The 22,565-nt window shown below is 45.2% G+C and overlaps 1 protein-coding gene across 8 annotated transcripts in view; it reads left to right on the plus strand.

The window, feature by feature from the left end:
* Nucleotides 1–22,565, plus strand: part of WASHC1 (WASH complex subunit 1) — a 38,343-nt gene that overhangs the window by 14,347 nt on the left and 1,431 nt on the right. For all 8 annotated transcript variants that reach the window (XM_058852898.1, XM_058852903.1, XM_058852899.1 and 5 more), the window contains 8 exons: nucleotides 12,897–13,008; nucleotides 13,661–13,807; nucleotides 18,113–18,249; nucleotides 19,167–19,302; nucleotides 20,358–20,562; nucleotides 21,055–21,219; nucleotides 21,440–21,598; nucleotides 22,194–22,262. In XM_058852898.1, the coding sequence (XP_058708881.1) occupies nucleotides 12,897–13,008; nucleotides 13,661–13,807; nucleotides 18,113–18,249; nucleotides 19,167–19,302; nucleotides 20,358–20,562; nucleotides 21,055–21,219; nucleotides 21,440–21,598; nucleotides 22,194–22,262 (1,130 nt within the window). The remainder of the gene's footprint in view (nucleotides 1–12,896; nucleotides 13,009–13,660; nucleotides 13,808–18,112; nucleotides 18,250–19,166; nucleotides 19,303–20,357; nucleotides 20,563–21,054; nucleotides 21,220–21,439; nucleotides 21,599–22,193; nucleotides 22,263–22,565) is intronic.

The following is a 22,565-nucleotide window of genomic DNA, read 5'->3' on the forward strand; positions in this document are numbered from 1 at the left end:
TTGTACTTTTTTTTTTTAGTTTATGGAATAATTTCTGGTTGTTACTTTTTTAAGTCTTTATTCAGTATCTTTTGCTTGTCTGGAATAACACTTTGCTAGACCAGTGTATCCTGTTTCCTTCCCAGTTGGATTTGAACTAATTTCTTATTACATATTTGAAAAAGGCTTTAATATTAAGCAAAAGTTTAACTTGGAGTTGCACTTCTGAAAACCATAGCTGTCAAACAAAAGCACTGTGGAGATGCTTTCAGGGGTGGGGAAGAAATCTGGTGAGGCTGTGATAAGGAAGGTAAGGAGTAGCTGGCTGGGCAGCAGAGCCTTAAGGGATGTTTAGGACAGGAGCAGAGCTGAGATGTGAGAAGTTCTGAAATTGAAAATACCAACAAAATCTTAATCATGAGGTACCTTTGGGTGTTTTAAAGCCCTCCTTGTTTTAAACTTACTACTGTGATTAGTCATGATGATCAATAATGGAAGTGTGGGACTGAATATATCAGTGTAAATGTATTTAATTTAGGAGGGCTGTGGAATGCAAACTTGCCAAGAAGGGTCTTGCTGCAAGCTGTACTGTGCTCTCCGTTGTGCAGTGGGGCTCTGGGATGCAGCTTGGACACTGTATTGTGTTTGTTCCTCTGCTGGCTGCAAGGGTTGCATCTTTCTAGGAAGAGAGCTGTCCACTGTGATGGCTCACCATGCAGGTGACTTTACACTAAGAGATGCGTGGTAGCACAGGGAATCAATTTTTCTCCAGTGAATTTGAAGGTGTTATGACTCTTGTTTAATAACAAGGTGCCTCATTGCACTTTGAAGTTGTACCAGAGGTCATCTGAAAGAGGGTGCTGGGCCTAGTTTAGTTTCAGATACCTCTCTTGAGAGGCTGTAGGAGCAGTCATTTGCTGCCAGGAAGATGAAGAAGGAGCAGTGAGGTAAAGAGTGAGTGGAATGTCCTGCAGACATGAGGAGATGGAGTACGGGGAAGACATTTTGCCTGCAGCTAGTTGTTATTCTTGTATGGCCAAGTAATGTGGATTTATTTTCCTTTTGAGCACAGCACACACTTTGTAAGGCACCATTCATTTGTTGTGGCTGCCGTGATCCTCTGGAAGCTAACTTCAGCAGCTTGTGAAGCTGTAGCTTCAGAGTGGTTCCTAAACTATAGGAAGAAGACCTTAGGAGGTGACACGAGGGTGTGATCAGCATGCTTGGAAGGTTGGGAGCAGCTGGCACTAGCAGGCATCCTACACCTCCATAGAGAGGCAAAAAGGGAGTGTGACTGTTCTGCAAGAGACCAGGTCACAACTTTCTGAATGCTGCTAAAATCCTTAAGCTTAGGATCTGCTGGGATCTGATCTGTGCAAAATTGCAGGAGAGGTGTTCTCCTGCTTCTGGAATTAGTCTCAAACCTGCTAAGCAGGCAGGAGGCACGCAACAATTTCAGACTTCAAGGAACTCCTGAGAAGTTTCTTTCTACTCTTGCTGCAGTAGTGGAATATCTTGTGGCAATTAGAGGCAGTTTGCTTTAAAACAGATGGCATGTGCAATAGGAAAGGCAGACAGTAAGGAGAAACTAAGGTAGTTTCAGTACATACGAATTGTTGATTTATTTTAGCTCGTGGGTTTTTTTAATGCTGTCAGGGAAGTCTCTTGTTTGTACCCTGTTCCTTATTGGAGAAAGTACAATACTGAGTAGCAGCCTTCAAGTTTTCGTGAGCTAATTTTTTTCCAGTGATAAATCTCTGTTAATTAAAAGGGTTTTGGCAAAGATCTTATGAACTTCCACCATCCAGAGAGTAATTCCTTTACCCCTCACTCCCTGACTGCAAGTGGCTGTGGTTATTACTCTCTGGAAATAGGCGAGGAGAAGCAAATCATAACAACAAATCAGTGTGTGCCTCACAGCAGAAGTGTTCCCTGATTTCTTAGCCCACAGTTTTGGCAATATTGTTGGATTCTCCCACGCCCAGTATTCTTGACACAACTGCCATGTTATTCTTTTAAGTGATAGTTTTGCCTTCTCAACCAGCTTCAGACACTGGAGACTCCCAAGTGCTGGAGTCATTTTCTGTTCCTATAGAGGACTTTTTTGTACTCGTCAGCCCTGGAGGAAGAGATTCAAACAAGTCATTTTGTTTTACAGGCATGACTTCCATTAGGGATCCAGCATGGAGAAAACTGTCTGGAAAATAACACTGAGTGGCTTGAAATGTGTATTACAGGCTTGCTCCTATGAGAGTGTGCACACTGAGGGGAGAGTTGGGGGAGGAACACCAGGGCCAAAGGTCTGTTCTTCACACTTGACTGGTGCATTAAATTTCCTTTCCATGGTGCTTCTTTCTGACTTGCTGTGGTGCTGTTGGGTTTTGCAAATGGGAAAGGTTATAAAGGTTTAGGTGTAAATGCAACTGACAGCTGAGACAGCAGTGCTTTTGGAGACAGGAAACCCATTTGTAGGTGCTAATGAAGGAGTTTCTGCTTTTCTTCCATATAAATCCTCCAGAACCTAAATTACCCACCTGGGGTTTCTCTTAAACACACTTTACCATCCGAATTCTTTAACCCAGGCTCCAGAAGCTTTCACCCCCTCCTCTATATCTGCCTGACAAACATTTTATTGAAGGAATTCACCATGCTGTGCCATTAATAATTTTTATCCCCTACTCTCCCTTGCACAGCATGGTAAATTGGATTCCCTTCTTACTTTATCCAAGAATATGATCCTTATTCTGGGTTACTGTGCATTATAAAGTCAGGTGTTTGCATTTTAATTTACTTCTAGGGCTCTTGTTTTAGATCGACCAGCAAAGCTGAATCTGAATCTGAAAACATGCTTGATGGGCCTAAGAGGCATAACAATTCCTTTTAGAAGAGGAGGTAAAGCTGCTGCACTTCTGCTCTGTGTGAGTGCAGTAGGAATAGCCTTCTGGTTATCAGTGGCATATATATAACATTCCAATATATATATATACATATACCTCACATTCCAGTAGCTCAGTACCAAGAAGCAAGGAAGTTCATGGTCTCCACATTGCAGTTCTCTCTGGTTTTTGTTTGTTTTTTGATTTTTGAGGAAGGGAGTGTGACTCTCACAACTGAGCACCAGGCAGAGTGTTCTTTTTTTCTAGCACCTGGGAAATTTAGGGGATGGGGAGCAAACAACCACACAACCAAAATCATGTCCTTCATTATATTTCTGCTTACTTTTAGCTGGGATGAAGGGTTTAGCTGCTGTCAAAGCATTGGTCATGAAAACATTTCCTCAGAGTGTCACAGGGATAGTGGTTAAGCCATTAAAGTGTATGAATTTACAGTTCTGGCAGTTTTGGGGTGGGGAAGGAGGTTTGGAAGGTACACTGTATGAATTTGTTCTGGTATTACTGTGAAGATAGTCTTTCCATTCCTACTGACTAATTGTGAGTTAGTGCATGGGAGAGATGATTTTTTAAATGACAATGGGGAAAATGAAATCATGTTATCTAGACCAGTTCTAAAGGTGTCTGATCACTGATGTGCCTCAGACTGTTTCATTGAAATGACAGAGCAGCTGTCAGTGCAAGCAGAGAGGTATCTGCTTTTTGATGCTGTGAGGAACATCTCTGCCTGTGGCCCAAAGTTTTCAGGGGAAGAGTAACTAGAAATCCCTCAAAAAAGGGAAAGTGCTGTAATCACTCAGGAAAGGTGTTAGATGGATAAGGTGCCATAAAGAGTTGTCCTAATTTGTTGAAGAAGCACACTCAAATTAGCTTCTTGATGGGCATATCATAGGAGGTGCCTTTTGAGATTTGAGTGTGACTGCAATTGATTGTAGGAAAAAGAAGTAACACTAAACAACCGCTGTTTCTGAAGAGTAAATATTATAAAATAAAAAACTTTGCCAAAAATATGTGAAGAAATCTTTCCTTTAAGTGAAGGACGCCAGATTAGAAAGAGGAGGATTTGTTAAGAGAAGTTCACTTTGAAAGCAAGGGTGAGAAATGGAAAAGCTAAGTTAGCAAGGAGGTTTTGTAGCTGGCAAAGGGCTGGTAACTGTTTCTGAGAAAGTCTGTCTTATGTAGTTGGACTTGTTTTAATTGTAGCAAAATTTTGGGTGAATCTGGGGAATCTGCGCTAGTCCTCACAGGATGCTGAAGAGGGTCATTGCTGAACAGAAGCAGTGAGTGCAAGGAAGTAGAAGAAATTTCACTGAGATGTAACCTGTTGAAAAGTACAGGGATCACTGCAACAAACATGATGAGCAGAAACATGGTACTGAGTGCAAAACAGAACGACCAGGATACTCCAAGTCATTCTTCAAAGTCCAGTTTGGTCATTTACCAGGTATCTTCTGATTATAACTTCAGCAGGTCAGCACAGTGAGGGAAGACCACAGAGGCAGACCTTTATTATATGATCAAAGTCAGAAAGGAAGTAAGAGTTCTGAGAAGACATGTAGTTGTCTTTAAACAGACATTTATGGTAGCAAGTCCTTTTTCTTGGTTGGGCTTTCCTTCTCCTGAATATTCAAGTCCAGTTGTGCAGGACAGCAGTTTTTATACAGTAAGTACTAGCTTGTAAATGATAGCTTTGAGATATATGTTATTGAAAAGGAGACTGAAGGGTTCAGCTTGTGATCTGCAAGTAAAATTTTGTGTGATTGCCATCAGCTACTTGGAAGTGGAGAAAATTTCTATTCAATGCAAAAACCTTTACTTGTAAACATGTGTCTTAAATGTGAGTAAAGGCTACATTCTGGATCCCAAGAGTGAAATAGTGATGGTAAGAGAATGGTCAGTGTTTTGTGTCAGTTCTTGCTGGCGATAGTTTATTCTGGAGAGCAACATTGGGATGGATTTGGCAATGGGGGGGACACTGAAAAAGGCAGATGAACTTGAAGGTGGCCTTAAACTCAGTAAAATGGAAAATTAAGCAGCTACTGAAAGGTATGTGGTAAGTCCTGTGAATGCAAAATTGTTCAAGTTAGTGAATTATGGACTGAAAATGTGATCTGCTGAGACTGTAACTGTGAATTTCCCTAGGTTTTCTTTGTTCCAGGGAGCAAATGATTCCACTCTTGATTTCACAAGCAACCAAGATTTAATTAACACTTGGAAATTGCTTGGAGATCTTTGGGTGAAGAGCTATGAAGTTCTAATGATATTTGATTAAATGCAAAGAAAAGAAGTGCTTTTCTTGGAGAAAGACGAGAGTGTGAACTGCTATCACCAGGAATCATTTTCTTCTCTGGAGGCAGGTGTGTTTTGCCCAGCACTCTTATTCTTGATGACAATGGCTTGTTTTGGTGAGATCAACAGACTAAGAGCAGTATGAAAAACCTCCATCCCAATGAAGGAATGGGAGCTCAGCTTTCCTAGTATGTTCAACCTTACATCAGGGCAAGGCTTTTAGGGATGATCACCTTTTTTTTTTTTTTCTTTTTTTTTTTTTTGGCTACACGTGTGTAACTGAGTATTGCTTACCTTGGTCAAGAAAACTGATTAAAACCGTTTGGAAGGTATGGGGGAAAGCTAGGAATAAAAAGAAACTTCCTGACTGCCTGGTCGGTGGGGAGGAAGGATGTGCAAATGTGTTACTTCTCCCGCACGATCATGGCAGTGTATCTTTGGTCAAGTGAGACACAGCCTGAAAGGGCTGGGGCAGCTGCTTGTCAGTGCTCCTCTCCTGCTGTTGCTACCTTCAGGTGAAGCTCAGAAGAAACAGCATTTCTGGCTGGTGGCTTTTGAATTTCTCTTGCAGCCCCACCTGGGAGAGGGCACAGATCACACATCTCAGTCCAGGTTGGTCTGTCTCCTGTAACTATTGCTGGCAGGGAAACTGGAGCACAGCATCAATTAAGAGTGAGCTGTATAAAAGAAATATTGTCTGTGTAGAATCAGATATGGTACCCTCAATGATCCAGAGGAATGTCTGATCTTTTTAAAGGCATTAGGCCTCCCTACCCCAGATAAAGATCACAACAGGGTCATCTGGGCATTTATCTATTGCTTATGTTTCCAGTGACTGTAGTGATACACATTTTCTTTTCGATGGGGACATGGAGGAAGATCATTGGCTAGTCTTGAGAATGGAGCTTAGATAGGAGAAACCTAATGTTTGTGTACACACAGTTGATTAATTTAAGGTTACAAGGTGCCAAAACACCTTCTCAAGCTATCTGCCAAATAAGATCTATTACTTCAAGCAACGTGGAAACAAAATTTATTTTTGACAGTCTTGTAAAATTCTGTCCAAACAAGATTAACCCTCCTTTCACAAGCAATTAAGAAAAAAAGAAGAAAAACAAGATTGAAAACACTTAAGGCTGTTACTACAAAAGGTTGAGCTTCTGTGAATAAATACTTCTGAGATTCTTGCAAGGATGAGTGAAGACTCTAAAGATAACAAACCAGTTACTATACTTTAGTAACTTTTACTAGTTACAGTTCTAGTATCAGTTACTACAACTCCTCTCCTCTGAGGAAAGTCTGAGAGAGTTGGGGTTGTTCAGCTTGGAGAAGAGAGGACTCCAAGGAAGCCTGTCAGTACCCAAAAGGGGTTTATAAGAAAGATGAGGACAAACTTCTTAGCGGAGCCTGTTGTGATAGGACGAGGAGTACTGGTTTTAACTTAAGAGGGTAGATTCAGACTAAATACAATGAAGGCATGCTCTGTGATGAGGCTGGTAAAACACCAGAACAGGTTGCTCAGAGTATTCAAGGCCAGGTTGACCAAGGCTCTGACCAACTTGATCATCTGAAGATGTCCCTGCTCACTGCAGGGGCTTGGACTAGATGGCCTTTAAGGATCCCTTCCAAGCCAAACTATTCTGTGATTCATACTGACTATCATCAGCTGCCTAATATCTCATGACTCTTCCTGTGGCTGCTGCTTTGGGAAGCAATTCCACTGCCAGTGGAGGAACTCAAAAGGTCACCTGTGAAACTCCAGCAGTACTGGTAAAGAACCATTTTTTCCATTACTTCTTTTAGAAGAAATGGAGTTCTTAAAGTCATCTTTCCCAGAAGTTGTCACTGTGATGGTAGAACCTGGGTTGTATATGTATATTAACACTGTTAATGGAGAAGTAGATTAATCAAAAGTAGCCTGTGTAAAGATCTAATGGTGTACTTTATTTGCAAACACAGACTTTCTGCTTAATATACACTGAATTTCTATTTTGTATATATTTCTTCTTAAAAAAAAAAAAGCACGTCTACTTTCAAACCAGTCAGTGGTATGAGGCAAGTAAAAAGCTTGGAATATTAAAGAGGTCACTTGTTTGTGACCTTTTTCTATGAAGAAAAAAGAAGCTGCTACTTTTCTGGAGAGGAGAACAGGCTGCAGGGGAAGAGGGAGAAGGGTGCTGAGATGGTAGGTCAAAATTACAAGTTTCCAGTTTTACATAAACTTAATTCACAGTAGTGGGAGTGCCTTGTGAAATGAGAGATTAAAAATCAAAATGAAATGGTCTTTGTGTGAGAACATGACCTGTGGAGAATGAAAAATGTTGGATCCTGCTGAGGATAACCTGGCAACCTTGATCACTCTCCAATCTGCAAAGCCGTTCGGCATCACAGGAACAGGGCAGTATGCAAATGCTGAAACACCTGCAAATCAGGCTCGAGGAGCAATCAAAGTGAGCTAAACACTAATTAGTATAATACCCAAACCCTTAATGGAGGAAGGAACGTTGATTACACAGCCTCACTGGGGACTTCTTTCTGTCAGAGATGGTGTATGATGACAGTTTCTGATTACACTTACTCAGATAAGAAGTAAGACTTTAAAAGCTGCTTAAATATGGAGAGAGAAGAGCAGAAAGCAAACAAGTTGATCTTTCTATGAGTGGTTGAACGTGTTTGGCTCTTCCTAAGAGTATGTATTTTTTTGCCTTTCAAACTTTTGAGGTGAATTGGCTTTGTGAGCTGATTTTGAATGCTTCCCTGGATCACTGTAAAGCATAAATGTCTCAGCAGACTTTCCTTTGCTCTCCCCATTTCAATCTGGAGATGTTGCCAGCTGCAGGGGCAGAAGCACTGTGTGGGAGTGGTGACTGGGCATCTCAAAGTGTTCATTTTTGACACTGTTTTGTTCCCTTGTTACCCTGCTCTAGTACCAGCTCCTTGGAGAGTCTGAGAATAAAATTAAGCACAATAACCATAAACTCAATCCTTTCTTATTCATGCCTTCTATAGTAAGGGAGAAATTTAATAAAAGCACATGTCATTTAGCAAAAAAAAAAAAAAAAGGCAGATTGACTTCTAGGCAAGAAGACAAGATTTTATAGAATAAATTTACTATATGTATCCTGAAGTTTAGAACAGCAATGCCAAGCATCCCCCTGCTATCTCTCAGGCTTGGAGCTTGGGCTGGGAGGTGACCAGAAGCCTGATTTTCTGTGATGTGTACAGTCTTCATTTAAGGAAAAAGTAATTTAATACTTTGCCTGCCTTATCCTCCTGTGCAACTTCATTTCTCATTCTGCTCTGTAATGTTCTTTCTCCTTGGTTGATCGCTTACTTTTGTACTTCAGACATGAAAATTAAGTTCTTTGGTATTCTAGTGAGGTTTGCTCCAGCCTCTGTTGCCTAACCTTTTTTGTTCACCTTGGTGTGCAGCTTGCCTGTCCTCTCTCCCATTTCAGAAGTTTTGTCACCCCAGGTGACATGAACGTTCAGCATAGAGAGCAAAGGATCTCTGGCTGCTGTGATGCTTTCCTTACAGCTGCATTCTGTCTTTCTCAGACACCTTTCTTGGAATCTGTCAGTCTGTCTTTAAACCTTCCCTGATTTTTAACTTTTTTTCTGATGCTGTCTGATCCCTAGCAAGTATAGATGATAAAAATCACAATTTTTTTGGTTGCCACTGTGAAGTGCTTGGAGACTTGCATACAAATGTAGCATTACTCCCAGTGCTGACAGTCCTGTCAGGTAGTATCCAGTGTCCTGGATGCCAGATTCCTAATGCCTCAAATCTTTTTCCTGTGGAAGTAAGGAAACAGTAATTTTTTCACCATGAATAGAAGACCCAGCAGTAGCCACCTGAATGTGAGATTTATCAGAGGAGTTAAAGTGAAATAAGAGGAAGTGATCTGGTCTGTGGTTGCAAATGGGACAGAGGATAGGGGACCACTCAAGAGGTTCCCAAGAACTGTGAAGAAGTATTCCTGGAACTTGCTGTGGGTGTTGGAGAAAATTGCCTGTAAAATGGAGAGTGGCTTAAAGGCAGCAGGATGAGGGCTTTAGGACAAAGGAGAAACAAGATCTAAGTTGGGAATGAAGTGCAGAGGGCTTGAGGGCAAAAATATTTCAGAGGGACAAGAGAAAGTGAAAGCTTGAATCAAAGCAGCTGAAAGGATGCCTTTAATATGTGCTTAGATCAAAAACTAAAAGTCTGTATGGATTAAGAGATAATCGACTAGGTAGATTTAATCTGCCACATGTCTTGCTTCCCCAGAGAAAAGCATTGGGAGGGGAAGGTTGATTTGACTCAGTGCACAGCATTTGAAGGTAGGTGTTGTATTCTCCTTTTTCCACTGACCCCCCATTTCACTTGTCCTGAATGAAGCACGTGCTGCTGAAAGGGACTGTCACTGTAGCCTCCTGCTCCTTTGCAACTCCAGAGTCATATTGAATTTAACTAAAGGCATTTCTCAAGCAGAAAAGAGCACCCAGAGCAAAATAACACAACAATGACTAAGAAAGTAGGCACGGGGTAGGTTCAGATGCTCGTTGTGGTTTTGGCTCCTTGAGCAGTGCGTTCTGAGGTACTACTGGGCCATTGTAGTGGAACTTAATCCCTCTCGTCCTGATTGTTCTTGTCCTCCCTTTAATGGAGGTTAAGGCCTGAATGCCACCTTTCTTCCAGCACTGAAATCCTCAGGAATTCCTTCCTGTTTCATTTCTTTACAAAAACTGGTTGAGTCCTTTGAGTAAGTTCAGTTTCCACAGCAGTAGAAATAGTTGATCAAACATGAGGAGGTTTTCTCCATGTATTTTTTTCCAATAAGGATATGTTGTATTGTCTCTTCTAACTAACACATCCAGCTCTATCTTGAACTGTTCATGCATAACAGTCATGCACTTCTAGGAGCCTGTACATGTGATAGAATTTGATTAGTTGGATTGAGGGGGTTTAATTTTTTTTCAAAGTTACCTTGTTCAGCAACAAATAAATCTGTAGACTGATAGGTATTCGTTCTGTGTTGTGGACTTGCATCTGTGCGACCTCAGGTGAAGGTTTTTGGCAGATCTCATAAGGTCAGTAGGATTTGGCCTGTCAAATCCTAGAGCAGGATCCGTAGCCCCAGAGAAAGTACAGAGTGCCTCAGAGAAGATTCAGCGTGGTTTGAAACACCTGAGCTGGCACTGGACAACTTCCCCAGCTTGTGCTGGGAGCATGCAGTCTGCCTGATACGGTCTCCTTTCACTGGTGATATTTGGTGGGCAGTGGGGATAATGTGGGGCAGGAAAGAGAGTGAGGGAAGTGTTTGACTGCCTCACTGGACCCACTCACATTCATTAAGTGAAAGGGAGAAGAACACTTACTGGTTTCGAGGCCTCAGCTTACTTAACTTTTTGCTTAGTACTTCCTTCTGGGAGAGAAACATGCCTTGTCAGATCCTGAAAATTATGTCTGGAAGTCAGCAGGGTACTGGCTAAAAGGCAATTGATACCTCACTTTTATTTGGAGCTTCAGGAAAGCTTTGTGGAGTTCTCCTAGAAGAGAGGTCTACTCTCAGGTGAGAGAGAAAATTGCATCATTGATTTGAGGGAGAGCAGCAAAGCAGAAATAAATGACTAGGTTTTTTCAGTTTTGAAGGAAGTAAAAATAGTCAAATGCCCCTAGGGAGCAGTACTGGAAATCATGTCAATCAATACAATTATGAAACCTGTAGAAAAGAGGTGAACTGTGAGGTGGGAAAATTTGCTGGTGAGAGCAGTTAGGAAAGATTTAGGTCCTTCAGAGGCATCTCAGACTTGAACAAAACAAGACAATGGGGCAGCCCTGTGACACATGAGATTTGCTGCAGACAGGTGCTAGGAAATGCACACTGAAAGGAACAACAGAAACTACTCTGAGAACCTATCAAGTGTAGAAGTGGTGTGGACTTACTCCACTAAGGCAGAGGGAGGGTGTGGGAAGGAAATCATGAACAGATTTGTACTCAGTGTTGGTACAAAATACAAGCTGTTAGACTGTGTTTAAAATAAAATGGGGTAACGGAGAATAATTCTGAGAGGGAGAATCTCATGAGATTCAGTTTTGCTCATCTCCCACTCCAAACAGAATAAGGTAGAAACAGGCTGTGTGCTATCATGCCATATGCATAAGGAAGGGTTTTTCATGCCTCCAGGAAGAGGAGAGCATGGCTATAAACAAACAGAAATGCTTGAAGCTGTTTAGAGAAAGTGAGGGGTTTTTTTCAGAATGGTACAAGGAGAATAGGCTGCTTGTACTTGCTGTTTTTCACTACCCGCATTGAGGGGGGTTTTCTATTTCTATGCTATAATAGAGATTGCACTGCCCAAAGTTAAAATACTGGAAAAGAAGGATTTGGTACAGTTTGAAACTGGGAATCATGGATCACTACTGACCACAAATTCATTACTGAAGGGAATTAGACACATCAGAAAAAGCACATGAGCACTCTCTCCTCAAAAGCAAAGAGAGACTCTTGGTGAAATTTAAAGACAGTACTTAAGATTGCTCTTTACAGGCACAGAATGATCCAGTGGAACAAAATATTGCTAAAGTGGAGTGCTCTTTTTCCTAATAGCTTATGTTGCCATGAAAATATTCTTCCCTGGATTCACTGGAGGGGCAAAAGTTCAGAAGACTTTTCAGCTTTTGACCTTGTAATTGGGGAGAATCTGCTGGCTATGCATGGGTAAAGAGGGCTCTTCTGAGAAGGTGACTCCAGGTTACCTGTAGCTGATGCCTTCTCCCAGCATCTCTCCTAACCTCTGGTTGGGCCTGTGTGACAGTTCCAGCAGTGTGGCAGCCACTCTGCAAGGCATGGAGGCAGTTTCAGTAATGCCCCTGGCTGCCAGGTGGGAGAGAAATGTGTCCACAATGTGAATGCAGAGGTATTTAGACACTGACTGCTCTCCTGTGCTGCCACAGAGTGATTTTCACCTGAGTCCCAAAGCATTCTGATACTGATCTAGTGGTATGGTTTATCTGCACCTGGCAGCTAAGCACCACACAGCCCCTTGCTCACCCTACTCCCTGCACAGGGAGGGGAAGGAGAACTAGAAGGGTAAAAGTGAGAAAATTCATGGGTTGAGATAAGAACAGTTAAATTATTAAAATAAAATATAAAATTGATAATAATATTGTAATATAAAGGAAAACAACCAAAAGCAGAGAGAAATAAAATACAAGAAAGACAAGCGATGCAAATAAAACCAATTGCTCACCACCTCAAAGGAGGCTCCGGTCCCCGAGTAGCAGACCCCAGGCAAGTTTCTCCCTGGTTTATAGGCTGAGCATGCTGCCATAGGGTCTGGAACATCCCTTGGGTCAGCTGGGATCAGGTGTCCTGGCAGCGTCCCTGCCCCAGCTCCTTGTGGTAGGCCGAGAGGCAGAAAAGGCCTTGACTCTGTCTAAGCTCTGCTCAGCAATAATTGAATCATCCCTGTGTTATCAATACTGTGTCTGTTGCCAGTTTTCCATCTTTCTGTGCCTCAGCCAGCCACAGGAGCGTCATGCTGTGAGTCACGGACTAATCCTACTTCATGTTGGAGTACCTAAAGCTCTCAATAGGATGGGTACAAGTGTGTCTCGACCAGCACTGTTTTGCACTGTGAAAGAACCCAGTCCCCTGAGAGTCACATCCTTCTCTGAGGGGCTGGGAAGTGGCTGTTTTAAAAAAAAACAACACTGGTTCTGGATTCTTAAGAAGTGTTCTTGCCTCCTAGGATCTCTCAGCGGGTGGAGGCCAGCCGGGCACAGCTCCAGGCAATTGGGGAGAGAGTCACACTTGCCCAGGCGAAGATTGAGAAGATAAAGGGCAGCAAGAAGGCTATTAAGGTAGTGATTTCAGTGAAGGCATGGCCTCTTTTCTTCCTTTCTTTACTCCTAATGTAAGCTCTGGAGGAGAAAAGGTGCCTTGTTGCTGAGCAGGATTGGGGTGAGAATCCCATTCCTGGCTCAGCCAATTAATGAATTTTGGACCCATGAGCCACACAGCTCCAGGCTTTATGTAGCTTTTATAGGTTTCTGTCCCAGCTGCTTCCTGAGAAGGAGGAAAGACGTGCTGAGCTAAGCCTAACACCCTCACTTCAGGCTCATAGACACTTATTTGGATGAAAGCTCCTGTCATAGAGGCTCCCTTTAGTGCTTCTTAATCCCATTGAGCCATGTAAAACTGGTGAAAATCCTTCTTTCTTCATTCTTGCTCCATTTTTTACAGTGTTTCCAACTCCTTTCCTGCCAGTGGAAGCCTTTTTGCCAGTGATCTAGTACTTTTAGAGAGAGAGAAAAGCTCTGGCAATTGCAGTTTCAGAAGTGGCAGCCCATGCATGTTTGGGTCTGTGCACATAGCCCTTAGGAGCCTGTTGACTCCAAAGCTGTCCATTCCCACGGGCAGCACAGATTGCATGTTTATTCCTCTCCATGTGTTTCTGTATGGTAGGATTGCCTAGTTGTTGGGATTTTTCAGTCCCCCCTTGTTTCTCTGTAGGTGTTTTCCAGTGCCAAGTACCCAGCCCCTGAACGGCTGCAGGAGTACAGTTCAATTTTTGCTGGTGCAGAAGACCCAGCTAAACAGAAGTGGCCAAGACACAAGATTCAGAGCAAACACCGAATGCTGGATGAAAAAGCTCTGCAGGTAAGGAGGAGAACAGACCTTGGGAAGGACAAGCAAAGAGAACCTGGAGACTGTTAATCTCTTTGATAAAGTGGACCAGGGCTTTGGGACATAGGCTAGGAGTAGAACATATTTTCATTTGGCCTGTCACTGGGGAGGGGTGAGGTCAGGCTGGGAAGCTTGTGGAGATGCCAGTTGGAGAGGGCCATGTCTGTACAGGAGGTTGCCTGGGTGGCTGTCAGCTGCCAGGTCTCTGGAGCAGTTCCATTTCCTGAAATGCTGCTGTTTCCTGCAGCTGCGCTGCTGGGTGCTGCTGCCTGGGCTTAAGACTTTGGCTGTGCGTAATGGGGCAGCTGGGATCAAGCTCATAGTTGTTTCAGAAATAGTTTCTGAAGGCTCTGATAGAACTCCTGGTGAGAAGGGAAAGGTAAGAAGGCTTGTGAGTGTGTGAGGAGAAAAAGCAGTCATTCATTAGAGTATTTTTCTGCCCCAGGAAATTGTTGCACTTGGGCATTGTCCCTGGGTTGGAAGGAGAGGAGGAGGAGTTGCCATGCTTTAAGTTTAAAAGTAGTTGTGTATGTGCTGTGTCAGGAGATGTGCTGTTCCTGGCAGGTTAAGGATCAATTTGACAGCTTCCCTGCTTTCCACCCCTAAAGAGACCTCCTTCCTCATCCTGTGTGACTTGGCCAAAAATAAAGCTGCCACTGAATAATTTATCATGCTAAACTTTCCAGAGTGTTAATGGAGTTGAGACCTCGCACAGTGAGGTAGTTATGAATATTTCAGCCAGGCCAAGGAAGCAGGATTGCTGGCCGAATGGACAGCTGGCAAACTTGAGCAGGGCTCCTGCTTCCTTCCAGTCCTGGCAGCAGCACAGGCAGAGCTGCATGGGACGTGCTGGTGTCTTGCAGGGAGGCCAGTGGCCCCATCCCACAAGAGTGTGGGGGAGCAGATGCAGGCAGGGAGCAGACAGGGAGATGGGCTCCCACCCTGAAGGGCTGGTGCTGAGCTACAGCCCCTTGCACAGGGAAGGGTTTGAAAAGAGCATCAGCTGTTAAAAAGCAGTGTCCCCCAAAGAGCAAATTGTGTGCCTGTTCAGCTGGCCTGCTGGCTCCAGTAGGCTCCACGTGACATTCCCCACAGCCATCTGCCTGGGATGCCACCTCTTCCAGTCCCAGTCAGTCTCTGTACCATTGCATGTTCCGCCCTTCGTCGCTAAAGCTGCCATCAACACAGGGACTTTGTTTCAGGCCCTGGTGAATGTTTGTTGCTCCCCTCCTGTGACCCATCTTTTGATCCTCTTTTGGGATTGTTGATCTTTCTCTGGCTTTGCTGAGACTGCCTCGTGCAGCAGTTGTCACTCTTGCCAAGCTGACGCACACGAGCTCCTGCAGCTCCTCTGTGGGGTGGGGGGATGCTGCTGTCAGCTGAAGGATGGAGGGGCTGATGTGCTGAGTGGAGCTCAGTGTGGCCAAGCTCCAACCACATTCTAGGGGAACAGGCCTTCTCAGCCATGGCTGAGCACAGAGCCTGACGTGCCTTGCAGTAATGAAATGTGACAGGGAGAAGTCTAATGTTTGCATTTCCTCAATTATTCAGGGCTTTCAGCAGAGGCTCACTGCCCGTTTTCACTTCTATTGAGAGCCTCTTTGCTGTGAGCAGTTGCAGTGGCCTTTGCTAAACTCCACTTGCACACGTGCACACACTGTCTCATCAGGAAAGCAAACTCTGCTCGTGTCAGTTTGAGGGGAATTGGTGGCAGCCTGTGCGCAGCCTTTAGGGTTTTTGCTCTAGGGGGTAAGCAACTGAGTTGGAAATGTAGGATCAGCAGGGATCTGGCTGCAGCCCTGTGGGGATTCCCAGGCACTGGGCACTGCCTTCGTGGTGGGAGCTGTGTCTGGGTGCTGCACATGACACTTAGGAGACTGGAAAACAGGCTGGGAGATACGGTCTGCTTGGGCTTTGGAAGAAGTCCAAGCAAAAGTTACCATCCACTACTGGAGTAACCTTGCTAGGCTTCAAAAGTGTCAGTAACTTGGCATGTCCTCGTGAATTCTGCCTGTCCCAGAGCCTACCACAGGCATGTGGAGCTTAAACCAGGTTTTTGTCATTTGCTTATCTTGAAGTGCTTTCCCAGCTGGCCTCAGCACTCCATTGGTGTGTGGGGAGTGGATTTCTGGTACATCACACCAATTTCCATTGTAATACTGTGTGTTTAATTAAACTGAAGAAAAGAGTGACTTTATATATGTTCAACTATAGGTTCTTAGTAAGAAAAATGCCTGAAAATGCAGTGTGTCCTTGGGGGTGTGATCCTGCTAGGTGCCAGACCCCAGGCTGGGGTGTTTGAGCATTCAAGCACCCCCCATCATTACTTCAGTATGTCAAGGTTGCCAAATTTTGGCTTAAGAACTTAATGTTCCTATAAGAAAACAAATTTTTACATGGCGCCTTAGCTTGTGGAATTCACAGTTGCAGGATATTTTTGACAGTGTGTGGTTGTTCCAAATTTCAGAACAGGTCTAGGTACTTGAGTAAGACTAGCACTTTGACAGCGTTTAAATTAAGATTATATTTCACATTTCAGAATACTCATGCTTAGTGCTTTTATAACTGCCTTAGATGAGGTTTGTAAGTAAATGTAGGTAATGGTTGCTTTCTCACTACACCCTTAAAGTGATGCACAATCATCCAGTGCTAACTGAAATCTACAAAGAGAGAATTAAAAAAATATATATAAATGACTTGAGGGCTAAGTGTGTCTGAACAGTTCTAGCAAAAAAAGTCAGTACTCCCTCATGCTTAAAAAATTACACATTGGGAAATGAATATTAATGATCAAAAGAACTTTTATTTTTGAGCAGTTTTCTGCTTCTACAATCTCTAAGAATTTATATATTTTTGCCTGTTTGCTTCTATAAAAAAATAGAAGGTGTTAATTTCAATGCATTTTTCACAAGTTGGAACCTGAATTAAATCAAAGCATTACAGGTCCTTTCTTATAGCATTTTATAGTCTCAGAGCATCATACAAACTCTTAGTGGATTAACTGAACTGTGACTAAGCTATTTCCTTGGATTTCTGGCTACCAGATTCAAGACTGAAATTTTAATCAGCAAGAACTTGTGTCACTGAGATGTGGTCTTAAAACTGAACCACCAGCGGTCTCCATTTCTCCCATACAAGTACAAGGAGGGAAGAGGGACTCAGAGAATGGGGTGGTGCTGGGATGTTGGAAGTAGTGAAGCAGTAGGAAGCTATGGACAATATTTGGAGTGGTCATCCCTTGGTGGCAGAAGAAAGCCACAAGTGTGGCCAGTTATTTAACCTGATAAAGTGCCCTGGTTTCTCCTAGTATGAACATGTACAGCTGCTTGCCTTTGTTGTGAAGAAAAAGCTGTGAAGAGTTGTGAAGGGGCTGAGGAGGGGTCTACAGAGGGGTCTGAGGTGGAGGTTTGTTCATTCCAAACTGTCTCTGTTAGGAACTGATGCCTTTCCTCCCTCTAGAGCAGAGTGCTGTGGGCGCTGAGCTTCATCCCCCAGAGCATGTGGCAGCGGGCACTGTCACGCCAGCTGGAACACCGGTCTGATGTGGGATGGCAATTCCTGTGCTCTGTAAAAGTCAGGCGGTTCAGATGTAATAAGTCCTTTTTGAAAGGGAGCTCTATATATTATGCATGAAGTTTTAGAACCAAGAGAGAGATTTCAGTTCATTAGAGTTGAAAACTCCTGCAAATCCCTCAGGCTTTGCAAAACCATCTGGCACACGTTCCACCCTGCGCACTCCTTTCTGCCTGATCTCTTGCCTAGTGCAGGCACTCTGTTCTTTCCTAACCTCCTCTTCCTTTGCCTTCCCTGCCTACCCCACCAGTGCGATCCCAGCTCTTGAAACATCAAGTGGAGGCAACAGAGGGGAGGTAATAGAGATGTGTGGGGAACTCTGCCTGAAATGAAAATGTAAATGTGTCATAATTGGAGGCGCTGTAACAAAAGCCTTTTCGGTTGTGGTGCTTGATCCCTGCCTCCGACTACAGAGCTGGAGCGGCGGTTTTATTCTGGTGGATCCTGGCCACAGAACACGTGTTCAGTATGACCCACCCACAGCACCAAAAGCACTTGCTGTGAGTCTGAGCTGCTGACATTTGTCATGAGTGTGGGGTTGCAATGTTGTCCGTGTGCTTCCTAGCTCAAAGGGAGGTAGACAGGGAGCAGCAGAGTTCCCAGACCATACAGTGCATCCAGCAGTGTGGGTTGTGATGGCTGGGGAGAGCTGCCTCAGCAGCTGTGGTTCTAGTGTCTTACCACCTTTTATCTGTCTTCTTGCAGGAAAAGCTCAAGTATTTCCCTGTGTGTGTGAGCACCAAAATTCACCAGGAGGATGATGCAGAAGAAGGCCTTGGCAGCCTTCCCAGGAACATCAGCTCCCTCAGCTCCCTGCTACTCTTCAATACCACCGAGAACCTGTGAGAGCTGGAGCAGTGCTGTGCTGCTCACCTGCCCTGCTTGTCCTCAGAGGAACTTTCCCTTCCCCAGGAGTAGCAGTGACTGCGTCCCTTCCTGGGGATGTTACCTATCAGGCTCTTGATAGGACAGGATTTGTTACCTCTCTGCTGGCTTCCAGCTGGGAACCTTGCCTTCCTCGCTCTTTGCCTTGGGTGGAAGCAGTTATTTTGTCTGTACCTGATCCTTTACTCACCTGATTCAATCCAATTTTGGACTTCTTTTGCTTAGCTCTTCCTATTGTTTCTTTGTAATTTCTCTCCAGCCTTGAGATATGCTATCACTCCTGCCCTTCTCTGCCCTGTGTGCCAGCCTAGGTACTGCTTCTTCTCCTGACAATTCCTCACAGCATTACTTTACTGCTTTAGCTGCTTTAATGTCTCCACCACCTCCCTCACTGCAGTGTCCTTTCCCACTGGGCTTCTGCATCATGGTTCTTCCTTCTGCTCTTATTGAAGAGCTACTTTATGCTCTTCTTGAGCTTTCAGCTGCTGGACCTTCTCTTTCTTCTCCTGAGCCATGGATCATTTATCCATTTTGTCTGTCCTCCTGGACCTTGAGGGATGAGTCACTGGTGTCCTGCTGCAGACTGTAGGATGGTTTCAGGCCAGGTGGTGGAAAGGGGAGAGCTTGGTCATGGTGGCACTACAGTGGGGCTTTGCTTTAGAATTAGTCTGGAGGCTGCACAGGCAGGGTGGGGAGTTGGTTGCAAAGAGGAAAGATGGGAAAATTGAGCTTAAAGAAGGAACCTGGAAGGCCCAACATGTTCCATCTTTATGAGTGAAGTCAGGTCTCTGCCTCCAAGGCCCTCTTGTGTACAGTTTCTTCTGGCCTTGACTCTCAAGGCAGCATTTCTAAAATACTTGTTTTCTGCCCTTAGGTACAAGAAGTATGTTTTCCTGGATCCTCTGGCTGGAGCAGTGACCAAGACCCATGTGGCTCTGGAAACAGAGACAGAAGAGAAACTCTTTGATGCACCTCTCTCCATCACCAAAAGGGGACAGCTGGACCAACAGGTGAGATGCAGCTGCTTACACTTCAGCTCAGCTCTCTGAAAAGAAAGGGCTTTGATAGGGTGATGAGCAGGTATGACAATAGCCCCTTACATGGCTGCAGATTACCTCATTTCTCGAAAGGGCCTTGCCTGGTTTTGTGCTTGAGGTCCTGGTGTGAGCTTGATGTGTGAGACAAAGGCAATTTCTCAAGCCTTTGTTGAGTGGTGAAAGGAGAACAGTGGGGTAGCGACTCACCTTGCTGCTTGACCTCAGGGCTGCAGCGGGGTTTGGAGGATCTACCACTTGATCAGCCCAGCTGTGCCAACTCCTGAGCCTCATGTGAAGTCTGAGGTGCCACTGCTAGAAGGTCCCTGGGGTGAAGTGTGATCCCCATCATTCCTGCTGGGAAGGGGTGCCTGCTGGTGCAAACAGAAGGGCCAGCCAGGCTGAGCAAAGGGCTGTGCTTGGTGTACACATGGGACAGGCAGTGCACCAACCCAGTTGCCCCAACATGTGACTGGTACCTGGCACCTTATAGAGGCCAATCCTGGGGTGTACCAGGAATGTCACTGGAGTGTCATTTGGGACTTGGAAAAGGAGCCTGGGAATCATTTGCTTATCATATTGGACTGGAGGATATAATGTACATAGTGAACAAGCTCTTTATTTACAGTGCAGCATCACTGCAGTGTTGCCTGTGTGTTAAACACAAAAGTAAACCCCTGTAACTACTGAGTTGTGCTTCTGCATTTTAATCTTTGAAATGGTTCAGACACTATGCCTCTTCTGGAGGAGAAGGGACTGGTTTATTTAGGCTGCAGCAATTAGAGCATGAACCTTCAGAGTTCACTTGCTACTATGCAACTAAGAAGAGTCCTGCACTTCCTCCTCCTGCAGTCTGCCTTTCCCAAGCCTGGTCTGCAGGAAGTAGCTTCTGAGCATAGAGGTGTAGGGGTAACTGATGTACCAAGGTACACCAGCCCAGCTCTGACTGCTGCCTAATTGTTCCCTGCAGTGCCCCTGTTTGCAGCAAGCACATAGTCACTGCCTTACCTTGTTGGTTTGTGTTTCTTTAGGTTGCTGAAAATTACTTCTACGTGCCAGATCTGGGCCAGGTCCCTGAGATTGATGTGCCCTCCTACCTGCCAGACCTGCCTGGCATTGCTGCAGATCTCATGTACAGCGCCGACCTAGGCCCTGGCATTGCACCCTCTGCTCCCAGCAGTGCTATTCCAGAGCTGCCCACTTTCAACACTGAGTCGGTCGAGCCTTTGCAACCAGGTATTTTCAATCCCTGATCCCAGGACCCTATGAAGGAGGAAGGCAGGGATTGCCAGAAAGTGGAGACAAAGCGGAAAGTCCCTTGGTAGAAATTGTAAGAGGGATGTTGGCTGGATGATGGACGTTGCACTTCAGGCTTAGACCAGAGTGAAAGCTGCAATCTGCTCAAGTTCTGTCCTGACTGCAACCCCTTTACCTCCCTCCCCATCTGTATGCATGGCTAGGGAGAAGGGAGCACAGTGTGCAAGGACTGGGTGTGTGTCAGCCTGGTGGGATGCCCTTGTGCAAGAGGGACGCAGCTGGGGAGGGAGAGTAGGAGAATCTCAGACTCTTGCCTTGGCTCTGCCTGCTGTTAAGAGAGGGTGCACAGGGCACAGGAGTGCAGATGCTGAGGACTGATCTGTTGCTGCTGAGGTGTGTGAAGCTGTGAGCTGAAACGCTTGATGTGCCATCCTCTGCAACTCTTCAGATAAAGCTTCTTTCATATTTCAGATCTTCAAGATGCTGAGCTATTGCCACCTCCTCCCCCTCCGCCTCCCCCACCACCTCCTGTTTTGCCAGCTCCAGTGCCTCCTCCACCGCCCCTGCCCCAGCCCACAGCACCCTTGGAACCGGCTGGCACAGTGAGCGAGGAGAGCAGCAATGCAGTGCCTGCAGGTAAGGGCTGCCCTCCTCCACAGCTGCACCAGCCTCCTGGCCTTCAGCCGTGTCCTTGGGGCACCCCCTGTACCTTCCCAGCCTTCCAACAGAGGGTGGGCAGCTGCAGTGGGAAGAGGTGCTGTCAAGGTACTGGAGTAGCCCTTCCCACAGGAATTTGGTTGGGCCTGTAGCTGATGCACTGACCCATGTCTGCTGCCTGTCCTTCCTGTCCCTGCAGCTTCAGTCCAAGGAGCCCCAAAGGAGGTGGTGAACCCCTCTGATGGGCGTGCCAGTCTCCTGGAGTCCATCCGCCAGGCTGGGGGCATTGGGAAGGCCAACCTTCGCAGCGTCAAGGAGAGGAAACTGGAGAAGAAGAAGCAGAAGGAACAAGAACAAGGTCCTGAGGCTCTTTTGGCAGAACTGCTTTTCCTTGCCCAGGCTGGGGAGGTGTGGGTTTGGGGGCAGACGGGCAAGTCAGGAGCACAGTGAATTCGCAGAGCAGAAAGGAGTTGTCTCTCCTCACAGGCTGATCTAGGTCTCAGGTGTTCACCATTCAGCCAGAGCTCTGTGAATGTGCTTTAGCCCACTGGGCCAAAGGGCATCTGTTTCAAGGCTTGTGGAGAAGTTTCACATGTGATGCACAGGACCAGGCACACAAATGAAACCTGGGGGTCAAGTGAGACAGGGCCAAACCAGTTTAAGCACCTTGGCTGAGGTAGCTGGGGAGGGGATTGATGGAGATGCTTTGGCAGAATGAGGCTGCAAATGCACAGCCCCTGAATGAATTCTACTCTTGGTTCCCCCCAGAAGATGCCATTAACCCTGTTGTGCCTAGTGTTTTCCTGCACTGAAAATGGACTGTAGTTTTGGGGTGTCAAATTAGAGGTTTGGAGTTTTTTCATTAATCTGAAGACAGTATTGCAGGGAAATGCTTTCACCATAGTGCTTAGCTCAGACTAATCTTTCTTCACTGACATGTTCTGCTGTTTCAGTGAGAGCTACAGGACAAAGTGGAGATTTGATGTCAGACCTCTTCAACAAGCTGGTGCTGAGACGCAAAGGTACTGTCCTGCAACATGGGCTGCTCCTTTCCCTGAGGAAAGGTGGAGAGCACTCCCTGGCACTCAAGTTGTGTCAGCCGCAGACTTGGAAACAGCAACAGAGATTTTCCTGGGCAGTGTACCACTATAGCTGGGAGTGTCTTCACAGAGAATGAGCAGAGCAATCTCCACCTCAGGTCCAGCTGGAGGCATTGGAGGGGTCTGTGTGTTTCAGAGGATGGACCCTGAAAGCTACCTGTGAAGAAGGGGCAGCAGTATTTTTTTAATCTAGTGCTTGGGAAGCTGGGCCCACTGCCCATATGG

The sequence above is a fragment of the Poecile atricapillus genome, chromosome 18 (genome assembly GCF_030490865.1).
Source record: "Poecile atricapillus isolate bPoeAtr1 chromosome 18, bPoeAtr1.hap1, whole genome shotgun sequence".
NCBI lineage: Eukaryota > Metazoa > Chordata > Aves > Passeriformes > Paridae > Poecile > Poecile atricapillus.